This window comes from Olea europaea, unplaced genomic scaffold (assembly GCF_002742605.1).
Source record: "Olea europaea var. sylvestris unplaced genomic scaffold, O_europaea_v1 scaffold770, whole genome shotgun sequence".
Taxonomy (NCBI): Eukaryota; Viridiplantae; Streptophyta; class Magnoliopsida; order Lamiales; family Oleaceae; genus Olea; species Olea europaea.
In genome coordinates this window covers 324,891-345,815 of record NW_019266118.1, presented here as the reverse complement: position 1 = coordinate 345,815, position 20,925 = coordinate 324,891, and the positions used below count along the sequence as shown (strand labels likewise).

General features: G+C 33.8%; 2 protein-coding genes across 4 annotated transcripts; one reads left to right on the top strand and one right to left on the bottom strand.

Annotated features, from left to right (window-relative positions):
• Window positions 1-4,913: 4,913 nt before the first annotated feature.
• Window positions 4,914-7,029, top strand: LOC111391256. Its single transcript, XM_023016427.1, has one exon. It carries the CDS (start codon window positions 5,058-5,060, stop codon window positions 6,747-6,749), a length of 1,692 nt encoding a protein of 563 aa, XP_022872195.1. The 5' UTR covers window positions 4,914-5,057; the 3' UTR covers window positions 6,750-7,029.
• Window positions 7,030-8,181: 1,152 nt separating this feature from the next.
• Window positions 8,182-16,143, bottom strand: LOC111391252. Of its 3 annotated transcripts, XM_023016424.1 has the most exons (8): window positions 15,934-16,143; window positions 15,334-15,542; window positions 15,049-15,253; window positions 13,596-14,851; window positions 13,216-13,467; window positions 10,877-10,957; window positions 9,252-9,740; window positions 8,182-8,448 (listed from the first exon to the last, which is right to left on the bottom strand). In XM_023016424.1, the coding sequence occupies exons 4-8, from the start codon at window positions 14,808-14,810 to the stop codon at window positions 8,392-8,394; spliced, it is 2,094 nt and encodes a 697-aa protein (XP_022872192.1). In that variant the 5' UTR covers window positions 14,811-14,851; window positions 15,049-15,253; window positions 15,334-15,542; window positions 15,934-16,143; the 3' UTR covers window positions 8,182-8,391. The 3 variants fall into 3 exon arrangements, with proteins under 3 accessions (XP_022872192.1, XP_022872190.1, XP_022872191.1); XM_023016422.1 differs by having other exon boundaries at window positions 13,596-15,253; XM_023016423.1 differs by lacking the exon at window positions 15,334-15,542.
• Window positions 16,144-20,925: the final 4,782 nt, after the last annotated feature.

Here is a 20,925-nt window from a genome sequence, read left to right as displayed (position 1 = left end):
ATAATTATGACATGTGGTTAGATCTTTAAAAATTCGGCACAGGCTCAATGTTTTTAAATCAAAGATTCTGCATTTTAAATGTAAGCAAAACTTTTATGCAGGTGGAATTTTATTTGTATTTTTATCCTAAAACACTCAAATACTGACATAAGATATATATCTAGATATGCATTATTGGAAGATATTGCACTTTTTTGTCACAACTAATCTAACTAAGGATACATTGTACTAGAAAGAAATTGATAGATGGATCATGTCAAAGACTTCTAACTCTACAAGCATGTTCAACACTTGACAAAAGTCAGTCTTAGATATTCACTGGTGAACTCTTTCATAGAGTATTCCCTGTTCCTCTAGAACATCAACTAACGAGGAATCCTTCTTAACCATAATATTGAATTCAAAGCACTGTCATGCTACATGATTGAAAGGAAAATCTCATTACTTATATTCTTTATTACTATCTATATATATTGGTTTATATTTTCAAAGATATCTAAAATGGTACATATTTCTTTATGCTTCCGAGATCTATGAAAAATCGTATGGATTGCAAAATTCTTCTTGACTTAACTTCATGGTCTCTTATTTAGGATGTATTTCCCACCTTGCCTCCTATTGCATATAATAAAACTATTGTCGAAAAAGATGATTCAAATACAAGAGACAAGAGTGCACAACTTTATACTACATTAATATGCTAACATTACTTTCAAAATAAACCAGTAAGATTTACCTTTTTTATATTATCTATCCGTTTAAAAATGTCAGTAGTTTACCTGATTTAATTAAATAAATAAATAATAGCTTGGTTTATATAAAAGGCTAAAGTAGAATGTAATCAGTTTGACTTGATCAATTTTCACCGTATTTTCAAATCAAATCATTTACAACAGTGGCGGAGCCAGAATATTTTATTTGTGTGGGCAAAAATTATATAGTAAAAAATTACAAATATTATAAAGGTGTATCACTATATTACTATAATTTTTCTCGAATAACATCCCACATAACATCAGTTTTATGGCTAATATCACTTTAACCCTGATTATTTCTTTCATGCTCAATATCACTTTGAACTTGGATATTTCCTTTCATCTTGAGCAACCACACTGACATTGCTAGATTTCTTTCTATCAATATTTTGACTTTCAATGGAAACTGAAGCTTTCCTTTTAAAGTATCTCTCCAACATTGAATCGAATATTATGTAAATAAAAAATTTCAATAACATTTATAAATTTAACGTAGTTTAAGTCGAACATTTCCATCATTAAATAGATACCCATTAAATAAATTAACTAATATCAGTAGTACCAACTCAAGTTTATTCGAGATAATCAATAGGCTTCCACATTCTTCATATATGATAATGCAATATGCTTCGACAAAAATTTGAAATCAATTTTTTATATAAAGTTTCCTAAAATCAAGATGAAAAGATAACATTAACAAAGTAATTTGTGCACAAAAAATATTAATAATTAACGGCTGTGGGTTTAAAATCCAAAATCAATGTCCAAGTCACCAAAATCACACCAACAAATTTATCAATCCCAAAATCACAATTCCCATAATACAAATTCCAATTGACAAGCTGTGGGTATAAAATCCAAAATGAATATCAATTGAACCACAAATTTCATATGAAGAATTCAACAGCTTCTTCCCAATTGGAAAATTTTCGTCTCGCATCACAGAATGGAGTCGCTTGAAGTATTTAGATTTGGGGTTTCTTCTCTAGCTGTACCTCAAAAATTCCAAGAATTTCAGGTAATATCTCGCACATTAATCTACTGGGTAATCCAACTTACGTGTTCTTTACATAAAGCTACGTGAAAAAAAAGTACAAAAATTTTAGGCGGGCCACCGACCACCCTTGCCCCTACATGCCTCCGCCCCTAATATTTTACAATACAATGGTTTTATAAAATACCATATCTAAACTAAACTGTTTAATTGTTCAAAGTAAAACAAACCTTGGTTAATACCAAAACATTTTAAAATGGTTCATGTTATTGAAGCAGAAATAGAGAATGGGTAATTCTAAAACTTTATACCTTGCTCAGTGGCGAATCTAGCAACAAAGTCTAGCTAGAGCGGAGGTTGACTGTTATTCATTGACCGTCGACAATCAACAAACATAATAGCCCGATTGTTTATTAAAATTTGATTAAATAATATTAAAAGTTATTCAATATATATGTAAATTAGATTTCTTTATTTTATTGAATTTATTTATAGAGTGCAATTAATTATATGTCTTTTTCCTGTGGCTTAATCACGTGAGTTAATGATATGATATATGAAATAGGGTTTTTACAAATGGATCTTATACATATCTTGAAAATGCCTCGACGGTGGAGGCCTTAAGGTTGGGATTCAACTTTTTATTATCATCAAGAAGTATCTTAAGATGTGTTTATAACTAATCTTGGTTCAATTCACTATTTATTATTAATCTATCTTAAATCTTGACATCTTTTAACATTTCTTACAGGAGGATCCACACCAATTTTATTAGCTTGTTTTGATAAACAAAGCCTAATAGGCTCTATTTTCAATCTGCAAGTAAGCAATTAATTAGTCTCATAAGAAACGCATTTCTAAATCAATTTTACAACACCCATTTTCTTGTTTTAGCGACAACCAATTGCAGACTAGATTAAAAACACAAACAGGAGAATATAAACAATTTTGCAGACAATTCAATAAGACATTCATAATTTCAATAAGACACTTTTCAACTCACACCCCTAAAATTGGACATTCTTGAAAATGCCTCGGTGGTGGGGCCATCAAGGTTGGGGTTCAACCTTTTATTATCATCAAGAAGTTTCTTAAGATGTGTTTATAACTAATCTCGGTTCGATTCACTATTTATTATTAATCTATCTTTAATCTTGACATCTTTTAACATTTTTTACACGAGGATCCATACCAATTTTTACAAATTCCTGCAGGTTGTTTGACATCCTAAATATGGCTTCCGACTTGAATGCGGAACTCTCTGAGGATACTGTCATTTTTGGTCTCAAGGTCTGGGAAGTTATTGATTATTCATTATTGTCGCCTCATCACCATGTGATTTTCTTGGAATACAAATAAACCCAAAAATAGTAGATCTTAACTTAGGAAAACACCCAAAAATCAAATATTTTTTCAAAGTGACCCAAACGGCCAAACCCAAGTTCTAAGTACTTCTAATTTCCAACTTCGTCTTCCAAGTTCCATCAGGTAATAGACAACGCCGCAACAATGAATAGTCTAAGTCAACACTCAACTTAAACTCAACATTCAAATTTTTCAACATTCACAATTCACAAATCACATAAGATAGATGATAAATCATAGATGCGATGGCATAAAACAAAAACAAAACCATAAAAAGAGAGAGAGAGAGAGAGAGAGAGAGAGAGAGAGAGAGAAGAGAAATGGCTCACATTCCACAGAAAACGCTGTTACACTGTCAACCTGTCGTCCCCTTCCCTTCAGCTTCGTCCAATCCCCAATCGCCGACCGACGGCCCCTTCCTTCTTCTTCAGCCACAAAATCGCCCCAAATCCCTCCCAATTGCTCCTTCAGATTTCACAGCAAGTAAATGTAATCGATTTGAAATTGGAGGATTATGAAATTGGGGTTAATTTAGGGGAAAATGAACCAAGAGAGAAGAAAAATGGCTCACATTCCACAAAGAACGCTGTTACGTTGCCGACCTACCGTCCCCTTCCCTTTAGCTTAGCCCAATCCCCAATCACCGGCCGGTGGCCCCTTCCTTCTCCTTCAGCGACGAAATTGCCCCAAATCCCTCACAATTCATAGCAAGTAAATGTAATTGATTTTGAATTGGAGGGTTATGAAATTGGGGTTAATTTGGTGGGAAATGAACCAAGAGTCTTGCCTTGGGCATGGAAATAGAATTTCCTAACAAGGGTATTTTTGTCTAAATAATTCGAAAATGGACATTAAAAAAAATGTAGACATTTTTGCAAATGACTATGTAAAATTGAACATTCTATGAAATTTTCTCTTTTATTTAATGTAATAATAGCAAGTTATATTCAATTACAGTAAACAAGTTTTAATGTAAACAACCAAATTTGTTTAACGTTTTTCAGTAGAGATTTTTTTTGGTGAAAATTATTATTATTATTATTATTATTATTATATATTTTTTTTTTTTGAAAAACACGTAGTTGGGAAATAGGAAAAAATATTAAGAATCTTATAGAATGTGTAATTGAAAATGAATCTGTTAAAAATCAATTTTAATAAAAAAATATTGACAAACGTGCCTAAAGAAAATAACTTTTCTTAAAAAAAATGTGACAAGTAAGCTTTTAAATTACATTCTCATGCAACGCAAAATTGAAAGACAATATTAAATATATCTAAGAACAACAAAATTATACATTTTTTAGTAGATAGAACACCACCAAAAGGTTAGTAACTTTTATAGTTTTGAGCCACATTATTTTTATAAAAATTCATTTTTAATAGTGTATTGATAGAAAATATGTAGTTAAAAAATGCTGATAAATTTTGAATTTACGTGTAATGATATTTTTTTGAAAATTGTGTAATTGAAATGATGTCAAATTACTGTAGAAAAATTTATATATATATATATATATATTTTAAAGAAGAACGTGGCTCAAACAAGGCATAATAACACATAATTAATAATCATCAAGTTCCTGAGACATTAAATTGGACTTCTTGTAGGTACAATATATAGGCAATTCTTGTTTTTTTTATCTGTTGAGACACATCCTACGATTTACATCTCTCACATAGTTCTAGGACTGGACGATGAAAGTCCTTATGGCTGGGGTTCGACTTTTTTAATAATCATCATGTTTGTAGTCAACGCTTTTCCCCGCGTGAGGCTTTGACACCCTAGCCCCCGTTACATTAATTGTCCAATCGTTGTTACCCTCCGCACACAGTTTCACAATCATAGACCAAACCTCCCTCCACAGCCTCCGTCCTCCCCGCCGCCACCTCCAAAGTTTCCCTCCAAACCGGCCACCGCGTTCTTCCGAGACGTTAAAGCGATGAAAGAAGCAGTGGCGGAAGAACCCATCAATCCAACTGTCAAGAATATACAGATACTGATTGTCTCCCTTTTGGATTCCATTTCTCGTGTTCAAATCTTCAAGGGGAAATGGTCGCTAATCAGAACCAAATTAACAGCTTTGGAGACCCATCTTTTGAAATTTTCATCAGCCGCCGGCTATGTAAACCCGCTTTCAGTGGACCTTTTTCACTCCCTCTCCGCTACCTGCTCGGCGGCGGTCTCTCTTGCGGACATCTGCCATTCGCCGACACCTCCGGGCGGAAAGCTCAAGACCCAAAACGATGTTGATTCCATTTCCGCAAAACTCGATAATCACATCAACGATCTCGAGGTGCTTAACAAAAGCGGGGTTGTCACCGAAAGTGCCGCCGTTTCATTTCAGGCAACTGTATCTAATGTTTCATCATCCAGTAAACGGGAGTCGGTCCGGGCTGAATCCCGGAATTTGATGACTCGTCTTCAGATCGGGTCAGCTGAGTCCAAAATCTCTGCCCTTGACTCGCTTCTCGGACTATTACAGGAAGATGATAAGAATGTACTAATTGCGGTGGCGCAGGGAATCGTTCCTATACTCGTGCGTTTACTGGATTCCAGTTCATCAGAAATTAAGGAAAGGACAGTCGCTGCCATTGCCAAAATTTCCACAGTCGATTCGGGCAAGCATGTTTTACTTGCTGAAGGATTAGTATTGCTTAATCATTTGCTCCGGGTGCTTGAATCAGGAAGTGTTTTCGCGAAAGAGAAGTCTTGCATTGCCCTTCAAGCTTTGAGTCATTCGAAGGAAAATGCAAGGGCAATTGGGTCCAGAGGAGGAATTACATCTCTACTAGAAATTTGTCAGTCTGGGACGCCGAATTCTCAGGCTATGTCGGCTGGAGTGTTGCGTAATTTAGCAGCTTTTCCTGAAGTTAAAGAGCATTTTATGGAAGAAGATGCAGTGGTGACGCTATTAGCACTGTCTAATTCGGGTACTGCATTGGCTCACGAAAATTCAATTGGGTGTTTGTGTAATTTAATTTCGGGAGATGATGACTTGAAGCTGTTTCTTGCCAGAGAAGGTGGAATTGAGTGTGTGAAAAATTTCTGGGACTCTGCTCCCACGCCTCGCAATCTTGAGGTTGTTGTTCAGATGGTATCAATATTGGCCTCGAGCCCATTAATCAGTGAGGTCCTCGTTGCAAATGGCTTTTTGAATCATGTGGTTGGGGTGTTGAACTGTGGGGTTTTAGGAGTGAGAGTTGCAGCTGCAAATGCAGTGTATGATTTGGCTTACAGTGTCAAAACACAGAAAGAATTGGGAAAAATGGGTTGCATTTCGCTTTTGTCAAGAATGTTAGATGGTAAGGCGATTGAGGAGAAAGAGGCTGCTGCAAAAACACTGTCAAAACTTATGGTTTATGCTGGGAATAGGAGAATGTTTAGAAAGGAGGAGAAGGGGATCACGAGTGCAGTTAAACTCTTGGATCCTCTGGTGCTAAATTTGGACAAGAAGTATCCTATTTCGATTTTAACATCAATAGTCCATTATAAGAAATCCAGGAAGCAAATGGTGGCTACTGGTGCTCGTTCTTATCTGCAGAAACTAGTCGAGATGAATGTTGATGGTGCTAAGAAGCTTTATGACAATCTTGGCAACGGCAAGCTATGGGGAGTCTTTGCCAGGACTTGAGTTGATGAACGGTGGTAAAGATGAAATTGAATGCTGTTAATATGAATGTCAATAATGTTTCATTTTCTCTGTAATTTGATTTCATTAGTTTTTACGTTGTTGATAAGTTTTGTTTAGAATGCTGTGGTAGAAAAGCAAACATGAATAGTCTAGTTGCTGATAAGAGTTTGTGTTTTTCAGAATTTTAATTTCTGGGTTTGGTTACCTAACTTGATTAGGGGCTTATGTTTTCCTAACAAATCCCAATAAAATTAATGAAAAAGTCTTTGCTTTGAACTCATTCTCTGATGTTTCTGTAATGTATCTTGAATGAATGTGTAGGACTTGATATTTTAGCCTTCTTTTAATGTCAGAATAGCCCACACACACAAAAAGTGTTAATTCTAGTTTTTATCTAATCGTGTGGTTCATAGCTCGATTGTTCTTGAATGATTATAGAATGGTTATCCTTCTGAACTAATTGCTCTACACTTCGCTTCTTGCCTAGTTGACAGCAAGAGGTGAGAGGCGGTTCCTATGCGAGGTCATCTTTAGAATCTTCCAGATCCGTTCTTTCTTTCATTCATTATTCCGTCTTCTTGTGACTTTGTCTGATTTTGATAGACTTGTGGGTGGCACATCAAATTGCTTTGATGATGTTGGATTCAGTTAGATGCTTCTGTTATAGTCTCATAGTGATTATTTCTATTGAAGGTAGTTAGGTAGTTGGAAAAATAGTGGCCCATTCTTTCTTTTTTATTTTTATTTTTTTAAATTGCGGCCCATTCTTTTTCTTTTTCCTTTTATTGTTTCAAAATGTTTTTCTAATTATATAACATTAGGATAAGGCATGAAATGAATTATCCTGTATAGTTTAGTTTCTCTCTCAGTGCCGTGTAGCTGATTCTGTCATGTCTTGATATGGTCTCTGTGTAATGGTTGGTAGGGTTTCACCATATGCATCTGCCTTGTGCATCATTTTGTGCTGGTAGTTGCCCAACCAAGGAACGATCAATCTTAACTCATTTCTTGCTGCTATGATTGTAATTCGTTTAGCTATGGTATTGGTGTGGCACCGGCGGAGGGTGGCAGCTCACACGAGATGGGCTGGAGTGGCAGGCATGGCCATTGTGGTGGTGACGGCAACGGTGGTGGTTGAAGATCGAATTGAACCCATCAACGTTTACATTGCTCCAAATGTGTGAAGATTGTTCAACAGTTTAGTGTTTGTTTGACTATCATTTTTTGTAAAGAATAAATTTCTGAATAATAATTTTTTGGATGATTTGTGATTAAAAAGTCTACTAAAATTTGGGTCTGTGTTATAAATATTTTATTGTGAGAATGAATAGTGGAAATAAGTACAAGAAAAGAAAATTTTTGAACGAATGATTACCAAATGAGGGCTTAAAAACGAATCTTACAATAATGATATAAAATTAGGCAGCTGATATGGGCTCTACTAGAAGATTTCATTTCTGATATGAATGTGTACTTCCTTCCTGGGCTAATACTTGTCACATGTACAATATTTACAGTAAATGACAATCAGTTCCACTATAAAAAGAAACAAATGGGAGTCCCCCATCTTAACGATGACACAGAAATATATGTACAATTATGTACTAACAAATCAAATTTTAAGATGATCAAAACAAGTCATTTATGGACTTATGTTGAAGTACTTCGGATCTGATGGATAGTGATATTCCACGTGTAACTGCACATCAAATCACAAAAAACTCGTTACTGGATTACATGAGACTTATAGGAAGAGATTGTATCCATTGATGTCCAGCAACCAAACTTTGAAATAAGCTTTTCATAACAAAATGTCAAAATTCCGAGCATGAACACAAGTTATTTATATGGGTACCATGACAGAAAATATCTACATTACCAAGAATTGAAAAAGGTTCGACTATTAGTAGAAATCGTTCACCCGCCTCGTCAAAAATGGCCGACTATCTATAGAATTTACCCTCCTGGTCTAAAGGGACATGAAACAATGAACAGCGAGTACTGACCAAACTCAAAGAAGAAGGTAATAGCTCATGGTCATCTGTTGTTTCAGGTAAAACAGAGAGATGCAACTTATTTATTTTAATACATGCTCAAATTGAATAACTGTAAAAATGAGAGTAGAAAACAGTTATAAGATGAATCCAAATTCACTGAAACTTTCAGGGGATGACAGAAAGGGTGTCAATCGAATCGGGGCTGCTCCCCGGTAATGTCACTCCTAGATCATCGATTTGTAACTACATCCCTTGTACTCAAAAGAAAGGAAATAAGTAAGATACCATGCACAATCCATGAACTACCATTCGACTGGCATTTAACTTTAAACTGGATAATGCAAGACTTCATTTCTAATAGTAATTACGTATGCTTAGAGGCTAAGGGTGTAAGATAGGTCATCTTACAATAAGAAAATATGTGCATTAGTCAGAAATAAGTCTGATTTACTTCGGAGTGGAAGCATCTAGACATGCATGTCAAATAGTAGCTTTATCTGTTTACCTTGCCCTCGTCAGAATCCGAATGGCGCTGAGGAAACACGACTCTCATATCATCATACAAGTAGAAGCGGCGTTCAGCTTCGCTGTCCACACCATTCCTTGCCGGCAGAGAAGATGAACCAGATTTGCATCTCTGGAATGTCTTCACGAAGTCCTTTGGATGGGGGCATAGAAAACGGAGATGTAGAGCATATCTCAGAACACCAGAACCTGCAGTATTCTCATTAACCTTTGAAGGGCTACGGGCAGATTGGCTTTCATTTCCATCAGACAAAATAAAAGGGACATCGTCCACTCCATTAGTATTTCTGCATGAATCATTGTCTAATTCACTACGCATATCGACTCCAAGCGAATCATCAAATACCTCCCTATGCTGCAAAGAATTGCCAAATTTTGAAATTTCAGGCTGCGTGGCGCCATTTCTTGTATTAGGGTCTTTACGTCCTCCTTTATCCATAGCTAAAGTGACTTTTTGCCGTAAAAATGTCTAGAAAGTGAAACAAGCATGGAGAGAATCAATGCAAATTTTAATGCATAGTCGAAACTTGTTAAAAAGTAATAAAACAGTATTCATGACACGGCAAACTAATTATAAAATGAAGTGCCACGGCCCATGGGAGGACATCATAGTCAGCTCACTGTGAATTGATCATAGTTAGGCCCATGCAGAGATCATTGAGATTTGATCAGTGATAGGAGCACTCAATAAAGCTTCAGTATTAAGCAAAATGAGAATACTAAAGTGCAAAATTTGAAGCCCACAAATTTAGGAATTCACCATTTCAGGAACAGCAGCCATTTTCGATCTCACTGAATGGATGTGATGGTTATGTTTGAAATATGAAGGTAAAGAACAAAGAGAGAGAAACAACTATGGTCTAGCAAGCCAGCTCCAAGACCTTAATATCCGTGCACTAAAGAGAGTGTGAAAACTCAAGGCTTAAACCTCGACAACCAGAGAAGCATTTAAACCCTCCATCCTAGTTTCCCCATTTACATATACTGTTTTTGGCATGTCGAAGAACATTGCAGCCAAGGCACATAGCATATAAATCTCACTTAAGAGACTCCTAGCTCATGATATCAGTTATGTAATTGCAATCTGAAACTGTTCGACATAAAACGATAATGGAGTGCTGTTGAACTAAAAAGTCCTATAAAGCTACATTCAAGGTAAAGATAGTGTAATCCTAAGTGAATACCAATCCCTAAAAGTTTGGAATCAGCAAACATTCATAATCATCACAGCAGAACAAGAAGCCAATTTTGATCCAAACCACCATTTTCCCCAAGAATGTAACAGGAAGATGTCATGGAGAACACTGTGCCTTCATTTATGTCTGTTAATTTTTAATCCTCCTATTTGGATCTTTTATTGTTATTAAGTTTTTAGGTTCGTTATCAGATAATAATCAAAAGCTTCGAATTTGTAGATTTGAAAAATAAATATACAAATCAGATACTGGAACTAATGACGCTAACAGACAACACTAAAATAATTTGTGATATATAAATAAATTACCATCAATTACCTACTGATAGTAGTTGCAACAACAAGGGTAGCAATTTCGAAAGTTCAGGAAGATAGTGATCACTGGGAAAGTTAATAAGATTTAGATATACCTTAGTGCCAGCAGGCATGTCACTCAAATCATAGTTACAGAAGAATGTATGGATAGGTGTTCTTTCCGGATTGCTTAGGACCTGTCAAAGCAACTCAATTATCAACATGGGGAAGTCTTGGCAATTGGATGAAACTCAATTATCAGTGAGAAGTCATCCTTTTGGCAATTCCAAGCCAAATTCTTCTTCTCGTTGACACGAGCTTTTGGAAAACCTTAAAATAATAACCACAATTTGATGTAAAAAAATCATTGATCACCTAGCCCACAATAATGTCATGCACATTCACTACTTCGCAACTTATAGATAAAGCCATTTTATTTTATGCCATCAGGCCAGGATTATCTTTGAAGCTCCAACTGCAGTTTCAGTTAATGATCAAAAGGGCACTAGAAAAGGACAGCAGAAGAGATGTTCAAAAATGTAGTTCAAGAATTATACATGCTGCTATTGATGTATTCTAATTTAGTTCAAGAATCATAAATGTAATCGATCACTCTCCATCCATTTGGCTATTCCATTGAACATGGAGCAAAAAATGATATTTAATTTGGTGAAATTGCATTAGGATATCAGATATTCCTTTCGTAGAACTATATCTCAATAATCATTTATTTATATTCCTATTCCTAGAAAGCAATAACATGTCGATCACCCCGAAGCAAATTAGTTAAATTGAAACAAAAGAGATTGATTCTGCTCCTATGGATTGTATCATGAATTCATAAGAGCAAGTCTATCAACTTTCCAATATTATTATAGATGCACAGTAGGTATGATGTGTCCATTACTTTTATCATTACAAACGGAATCCAGATGATGCCGCAGATTGTGGAATGATTCAGAATCATAGAGTTGAGTTACTCATTGGATACGAAATCTATACAAGCACTGAAGCTAAAATAAGAGCATTATTAAATATAGGGCTGGGCAAATCTCCCGAATCAAACCGACCGAACCGAATCCGAGGTTCTTTTCAAATTAAATACTCGAACGGGTATCTGAATTTAGAACCGATGGGTACGGTTCGGTTCTCGGTTCTAGACCAATAACCGAAGAACCGAATAAGAACCAAATCTTTCTAGTTTTTTTTATATTTAATAAATCAAATTATTTTAATTTTAGTTTTTTAAACAAATTAACAATTTTTAAATCCAAATTTTTTGCCCAATAATTTGTTTCATTTCTAATTTTTTAATTTTTGGCCCAATTACCTATTTTATTGTTTCATTTCTTAGCCCAATAAGATTTAACCCACTAAATAATCCTAAGCAATACACTAAAGTGCATAATATTGTCTCGACTCTCGCACTCGCTCTTGCAGCCTCGCTGACATTTCAAAACCTATACAATCACCGATCGACACTGAGACCTCCGATCGAAGCTGTGACCTCCGTCGACCGAAACTTTGACCGTAGTGACCATTTAAACAAGGTAGTCTACTAGTCTCTGACATTCCAAAACCATTGAATGAGTCATTAGTTGTATTTATAGAATGTTATTATAAATATTAAAAATTTAATTATAGTACGGAACCGAACAAAACCGAACCGAACCGAACCGAACGAAATCGAATCCGAACGGTTCCATAATTATATTTGGACCCGACGGTTCCATTTACTAAATACCCGAAAATTTTGGTTCGGTTCGGTTCTCTTTAAAACTGAACCGAACCGAACCGACCCGCACCCACCTCTAATTAAATGGGATAAAATTGTGTTGAGCTAGAGGATACATGAAGATATGGATTGAGTTGGATCATCCATGTGAAAACATTTCTTCATAACTACAACACAAGGATCATGGAAAATCCACTATGTGGTAGAAGGAATAAAGCAACTGCTAGTAACACTCAAATGCAAAGGAGGTATTTTGATTAAAAAATAACAAAGCTAAAGGTAAGGGAAGTATTTGTACATTACATGAAGCCAATTATTTTTTAGAAGCTAAAAAATGACTATAGTAGAATCCCATACAATAGGATATTATAAATGGTATGAGACTGCACCATACATATCAAAAAAATAAAAAATAAAAAATTAGAAATCAGTTAGAATATCTCTGCATGAAATGATTATGGATTTAAAATTGTTGCGCTATTCATATAACGTTACAATTTTGAGAAAGACAAACGAAGCTGTAGTAATATTCATGTATGGTTTCCTGCAAATGTAGAACCAGCTTCATAATTAACTCCATTTGGGTGGGTAGGGGCTCCACCACCAACACGTATACTGAACTTGTACCATTTTGAAGATTATAGAAAAATAATTATAAAAACATGCTCCTGTAAAGAGTGAGGGGTAGACACTAGACACACAGAGAAAAAGAGAGATTACCAATTGTATGCGCCCTTTCATAGGTATTCGCAAACGAGCTTTCTGTTCACAGGAGCCACTGACACTAAGACTCCGTCTCAATTTTGGGCCTTTACACTTGTTAGATGGTAAATGTCCAGCAAGATTTATAGATGAATAGTACAGTAAGTAATTATCACCATCCACACTCGTCGCGGCAAATGGAAGTTTCTGCGGATGGGGTGAAAATTTTCCACCGGTGATATTAAGAATGGCAAGGAAGCCATCGAATTTCTGCACGAAAAAGAATGACATTTTACAACCCTTTCAGCCATTGTAAAATGCAATGTTCCTCAAATAGTAAAAATTAATGAAATATATGAAACAATAGAGCATCGACAACTATGGAAAATGAATTGTACCTGGCTCACCATTCCCGAAGCTAATCGACCAGACAAAAGTGACTCCTCAAATGATCCAACCAAGGACCTTCTGACAGATAGGCCACTTAGAGTTCTACCTAACTTTGCATTTTGAGTTGCAACAGACAGAGTTTGCTCTTGTATGGCAGTTAATCTTTCAGGTGCGACAGACGACATTCCATCATCTTCAAACACTTTACTTGCAAGTGCGGGATTCTCGTCTCTAAGAGAAGTTAACTCCTCTGAGAAAGTTTCTTCAAGAGACTGTTCCACTTCCATGAAGTTTATACATCTCTCGTCAGACTCTTTTCTGGAATCTCTAGATGGTCCAGAATTTCTCATTCTTCCACAAAATTTTGGTCCAAGAGGAGACAGAGCCAATGGTGAGGAGACAACCCTTTCTCGTGGTATGTCTATTGCCCCATTATCGGGTTGTATTGTGGTTGTTTTTCTACAATGCCTAACTTCATGGAATGAAGAAAGATTAACCTCAGTTATAGGCTCATCTTTCCCATATAAAGGCCCGTCGGTGATTATAATCGAGTTTGTCTCAATATCATCCTCCCGTGGACCACTTGCTCTGGGAAAACTAGATGAAGACCTAATTAGAGGACTCGAATAGTCCAAGTTGCTTATGTTAGCTTTTTTATTCTCTTTCAGACTGATACTGTAGTTACCACTTTTTAAGTGGGAATAAGCTGTACTGCCAATGTCTAGATATTCACCACTTAATTTATCAGGCAATTGCATACCATTTAAAGGCGATAATAACCGTTTCCTGACCAGTGAACTTGAGGTCTCAGTCACATCAGAAGTGATACTAATGCTAGGAGGAGAATGAACACCAACTGCTTGTTTCTCTCCATGTGGATTATTATGGTTAATTAATGCACTTGATTCAAAACCCACAATCCTAGAAACTGGAGTTTGAACATTTTTTCCGCTATTACGAGACAAGAAGCCATTCTTTTCTGCAGAATCAATCCTCAACTTATGCATGTTGGCTATACCATTATTGTGCAAATTAACAATATCAACATCCTTCACATGTTCTATTGAAGACCCATGCATTCGACTGCTCAAATGACCTGTGTGCATTCCACTCATATCACAGCTACTCCCACCAGCAAATCGAGCTGGAATTTGCATGAACATGCTCATTGATGTGGCTGTTTCCTCACCAATCTTGCCGGAGGGAACTTGAGGCAAGCCCATGATCAACTTAGTATGTTATTTTGTTCTACTTGTTTGAGAACCTAAGAACGTTGTTCAAATCATTACACCAAGTTTATTTTTAAAATCTTAAAATGGCATTTAGGGGATAAGAAGTGCTTGTGTTTTCCCACTAAACATGTAATCTGGTTACTGAATATATGAACCACCATAGTAAAGATATAATAATGCAGATATCATCATATGATTTCAAAACTTGTACATGACACACCTAACTGACCTTCACATTTTATAATGGAAAGTACCATTAGCTATCTATGCAATGCATCCCCATCCCATTAGAAGCTCCTTTAAACAACCCAGAAGCAACACTTTTGACGGATCAAAATATGAAGAGGAGTGCATAGCACAACCATTGCCTTTGAGAAGGTACAATGAGTGAGATGAGGAATTTATCAATTCACTCCACGAGATAACAATCAATCCTGAAAATTATGTTGGAGAAAATCAGTTATATTATGTATTCATCTGTTGCGTTGACAGAAAAAAAGAGCATGACAAATACTTGATAATTCTGAATTCCTATGCTGAATTAAGCATCAAAATTGAATACAGCTACTTGTTTTCAACAGAAGGAAAGTTGAGCATCCAAAATGATCATCAAAATATGAAATCTAAACAGCCTTTTCGATAGAGTATAAGATCTCCCCAGCTCTAAAACAAAAATGTTCAGATTACTAGAGCCAAACTAAGCTGGTGAGCCCACCATATTCCCTGACATATAAGCATCAATTCATTCCGATTTCAGGAAAATAAAACTACAAAATTAAGAAATTTTGAACAAAATAAAATAAAACTCATCCATCTGACATGTTTTCAGAAACGCAAAAAAGATCATCTTTGACTCCAGATGACTACAAAAAATTTAAATACAGCAAAGCAGCAGAAAAAATAAATTTATGCTAACAAAGGAAAAATTCAGGTTGAACCATAATAAGCAAGATTCTGGACATGTTATTCCAAATGTATACAGGAACAAAAATTAACCAAATCCGTTAATTATAGCCCATGGATTATATGTCAACTCCAATCAAAGCCGATAGATCCACGCCAAAAGCATAAAAAAATTAGCACTCGTGAATGAAAATCATTTCCAAAAACTCACCTCCGTAGCTTTTAGATATATAATTATTTGTGTTTATCTATCTCTCTCTATGTGCTCATGCTGCAATAGGAAATGGGTTTCTTTATCAGAGTTTCCTGTTAACAATTAATATATATTGAGGAATTGTAGTCAAAATTTGTTACTGTCGTCTTCTGGTGGCTCCTCGCATTTCTATCTGTTTCTTCCTTTTCGTTTCTTATATATCGATGTGTGTCTCTATTTATCGTTATTCATTATGAAGGCTATATCTATATATGTTAACCAAAATTAATATGTAATCTTTTGAATTATTCCTTTTCAACCATTCGTTCGAAGAAAATATTTTAAACGAGCAATTTGAATCACTATTATGGGATAAATTTCTATGTAAATATATGAAAAGTATAATAAAATAAAAGTATTGAAATCAATATTTAATTGATAAAATATAATAGGGGGATTGTTAAGAAATATCAACTGGTGAGATTGATCTCCTTTTGAAATTTTCTTACAAGTTTGAATTTGTCATAATCTATGAATTAAGTTGTATTAAGGAAGTATGTTTGGCTAAGGTTATTGCTATAAATGTTAAGGCTCTTATTTGATCCCCATTTTTTTAAGAATGTATTTTTTCAAAATTCATTTTTAACTACACATTATTCTATAAAATAATAATACACGAATTTCAAAAACTTTTCTTTACTTTTTAACTACACATTCTCCAAAAAACTACTATTTCATAATTCATTTTATCCCAAAAATGGGAATCAAATAGGGGCAAGATTTATAAATTATTTATAATCAGTTCAATTTCCTCTTATTATCTTATTTTTTATCTACACATTTTTCATGCAATTTATAAATTTTACTAGTTTGTCCACTGATCATTTCTATTTATTTATAATTTAGAATATTTATAAACAACTCTCAAAAATACTTATATTGATTTTTTAATATATATTAATATATATTCAATAAGTCACATATTTACATGGTGTTCTTAGCTACTATTTTAATGAATTTTAAATAATCATAAATTCTAATGAATTTTTTGAATTTAAATAGATTCTTACAAATTTCGTAAGAATCTCATCAAATATAATGAAAATTCAAAAGATTGGTTTATATGTATTTTTAAACTTGAAATCCATTCAAATATTTTAAAATCATTCTATTAATGAAATCTTTATAAATTCACTAATTATTAAGGATTTCTAAATTTTAAAGAGTTTCATTAAAATCTCAATTAGGAACACCTAAATTTTAGTGTATTTCACTAAAATTCAATAAAATCTTAATTAAAGGAACCTAACTTTAGAATGAGTTTTAAAATTCATCACAATTTCAATGAAATACACCGCCTTTAAAAAGTAAATCATAAATTATCAGTAATGGATAAACTAACCCCATGTTTGATGCTTATTTTCTAAAACTCATTTTTTTAAAATTTATTTTTAACTACACATTTCATGAGATCAATAACTTTTACGAAGGTTTCAAACCACGCATTTTATTAATAATTAATACCTAAGAGTGTATGCTACTTTATGTTCGAATGTTTCCGATTAATATATCTATCTTTTTATTTAAAATATAAAAAAAAATAAAAATCAACTACTATACTTATTATGGGTTTGGGCATTTTAAGATGGATCACGAATCTCAACACAGTATGAAAGCTCAACAAATTAAAACGAGCAATTTGAAATCAAATGAATAATTGAATAAATATTGATGTTCTTAAATGAGTCATCATACAGCGTAATGTATCCTCAATAACATAATTTAATTAATACATTAAAAAATTATTCAAACAAATCTAAAAAAAAAAAAATTACTTTTCGAAAGTAACAAAATAAACGAAACATTATCTGTAAACATTTCATAGTCGCAGCAATTATTTGTTGGCACATGTCATATGGGCCAGTGAAAAGGAATTCCGTGTCGTGAGTTGGGCAAGTTGAGGCTCTAAATTTGTGACTTTTGTCTCTCAACTTTGCGTATGGATTGCTCTTATGTCCCGAAGCACTAAAATTCAACTACGTGTTTCGATTTTTACCACAAAAAAAATAAATAAATAAAAAAAGAAAGAAAAAAAAGAAGAGGTTTCAAATGCTTTGAAACATGGCTCGACGTCGTATCTAGATGAAATTTATAAAATCGAGTTATTAGATATATTTGGCATGATTTTTGAGAAGTTAATAAAAAAATTGAAATCAAAAGGCTACTTTAAATCAAGTTGATTAATTTATAAAAGTACTTCTAATTAAAAGTGCTTTCAGATGAAATTGAATCAATATGATTTCCTTTCAAAATTCTCCCGAAAGAAAAGCTCGTTTTTAGGAAGCTGACCCAATGCAATTTTTTTGAAAGTTCTCGTACAAAAGGCAATAATAAAAGCATCGTGAAACGAGCCTATCTTATTACAAAATTGAGAGAAGCTACAAGTATTAACAGGTCCTGTCAGACAAGAAATAAGTGGGTGCGAGCCCCACAATTTTTTTTAAAATACATGTAGGGCCGTCCCCAAATAGTGAGGAGCTTATAAGGCCCCTGTGAAACCTGCACCTGTACGTGCAGGCTTTTCCTACAAAATTTATTGATACTTTTTGTCAATGTTGTGGGTATTTTATCTACAAAATTCATTGAGTATTTTGTTGGAAAAAAGGAATAATTTATGTGTAGATATTTATCAATTAATATTATCAATTTAATAATATAAACGTCATTTAATAATAATATAAATATAAGAAGAAAAGAGTTAGAAATGCAAGTATTAGAGAGTTACGCTAAAAAGGTTGTCCTAAAATCGTGTTGTCTCCTCTTCATACGAGTACTTATGATACTACATGGCTCCAAAAAAAAAAAAATTATGTGGCTCAAAATCGTTTCTCTTTCTATGCCCACGATCATAGGAGATAAAGAACAAGCCTTATCAAATTGTTAAAATATAGGAAAATATTATGAAATATAGATATAGTTATTTTTTTCAAGTTATGTTTTCTCATGTTATATATCTCAATGAAAATCATTCCCTTTTATAAGGATAAATTTAATTCCCACACTTATGATAATCAAATCATTTAAAATGTATGTTACACTGTAATATTATTAATTTGATTTGTTTTAAATTGAAATTAAAATAGAAACAACAAATTAAAAGGTATTAATTTGAAAATTTAAAAATTAAATTATTTATCTTTCAACAATCCCCCACAAGTTTTAAACTTTCAAAATAGATAACTATATAATAGCAACGTTATAATGTGTAATAGGTATAAATGTATTTTGGATTTGAACCTCGCTTAATGATAGCAAATTTCATTTAAGTGAACCATAATGGACTAAGTCTTGCATTAGGTCTCTTAAGCCAAATTTCAATTATTACATGATTTAGGCTCTAGTTCATAACAGGTAATGCTCTAATCTTGATTCTAATAAAAGTTCCCAGAGAATAGTCAAATCTCATAACCACAGTCTCATGACAACTCTTACATTGGTAAGTCCTTCAAAGGTGCGTGTGACCCATATCTTGCGAGAATTCTCACCTCAATGCTCATTCAGGGTTAAATTCTTTCCAACATCATATTATTATTAGCACTATCACAATAGGGATGAGCATAATATAAGCAGTGTTATTACAAATCATGCAGTACTGATTGTTTCTACTACATTGAACCTCCTTTATGGGATCTCCAATTACAAAGGTTGGTTTACTCCCAGAGGTGAGTCCGTTATAGGTTTAAACCCATCCCGCTCGACGATTTATGTATATCCATCTCGAACTACAATTTATTTATGTCCCTCTCGAACACTAATTTTGTACCATCAATTTGTAAACCTCCTATTCGTTGCTTGCATATCTGTACATCTACAAACTCCTCTAAAAACATTTCAAAATATCAAAATCACGTTAAGTATAATTAAATTTGACTTCCAGTCACATGTTTGAACATGTTCATCCATTCAACTCTTGTATTTCACCCACATGTTTCCAATTTTATTTCTAACACTTTTCAAAAGCCAGTTTTAAACAAAGAATAATAAATATAAGATGTACCTTATTTGAAATTTTTAAATACCCCCACATTATAAAGATATTCAACTTGTAGAGCTTTTTTCACCACATTCCAAAGTTTAAGTTCTTTTTACTTATTTTCCTCACTATGCATTAAAGAATTGAGTTTATCATTCCTCAATACAAGATAAATTTGTACAGCCCAAAGCATAGTACGAGCATAAAACTTAATACAACAAAATGCAAATCATAATAGAAACAACACTTTTATGGAGACATCATAGTGCAATAGAAACAATACTAAACATTGGTCTGTAAGTCAAATATCTAGCAATGTCTTTCACTTTTCAAAATTGTCCTACGATAGCATATCTTTCTGCAAAAAATATATGTAGCAATAAAATGTTATTAAATAATGAAAGTTCACAGTTACATGTATTTTCCTTTTCATGCATCTCAGTGCGAAAACGAAATGTAAGTAGGACAACTTAAAGCTCTAAATTCAAATGTAATTAGAAGTTTTTAATCTAAATCCCTTCTGCAACCAGTTAGTTCATCTCATTGTAAGGAATTGTTAGACTGTTAGTCTTCACTAGCAGTTTATGCAACTCACACAGCGAGTATTAAATCCCAAATAAATTAGAAATATAATGAAAATTAAAGCTTTAAAAGTTACAATAATGCTACCATAACTGCTCGAATTATCATTACCACAGTGTTGAAAACGCATCAAGTCATGAACATGGTCACAGCTTCTAGATTGGAATGCTGACTATTGGTGCTGCCATTCATTATTTAGGCTTGTATTTCAACTTGTTGATTCTTGTGTAAAACGTTAAGACACTCATCAAGTCATATGAAGTCATGCCACTCTAGATTTATTTTCTATCCTTTTTTTTTTTTTTCTTTTTTAACCCTTCTCTAGTTTTCCACTTTAGAACCCACCTTAAACTCATTTTATGATCTTATTTCTTTTTTCAAGTTAGTGAACAAGA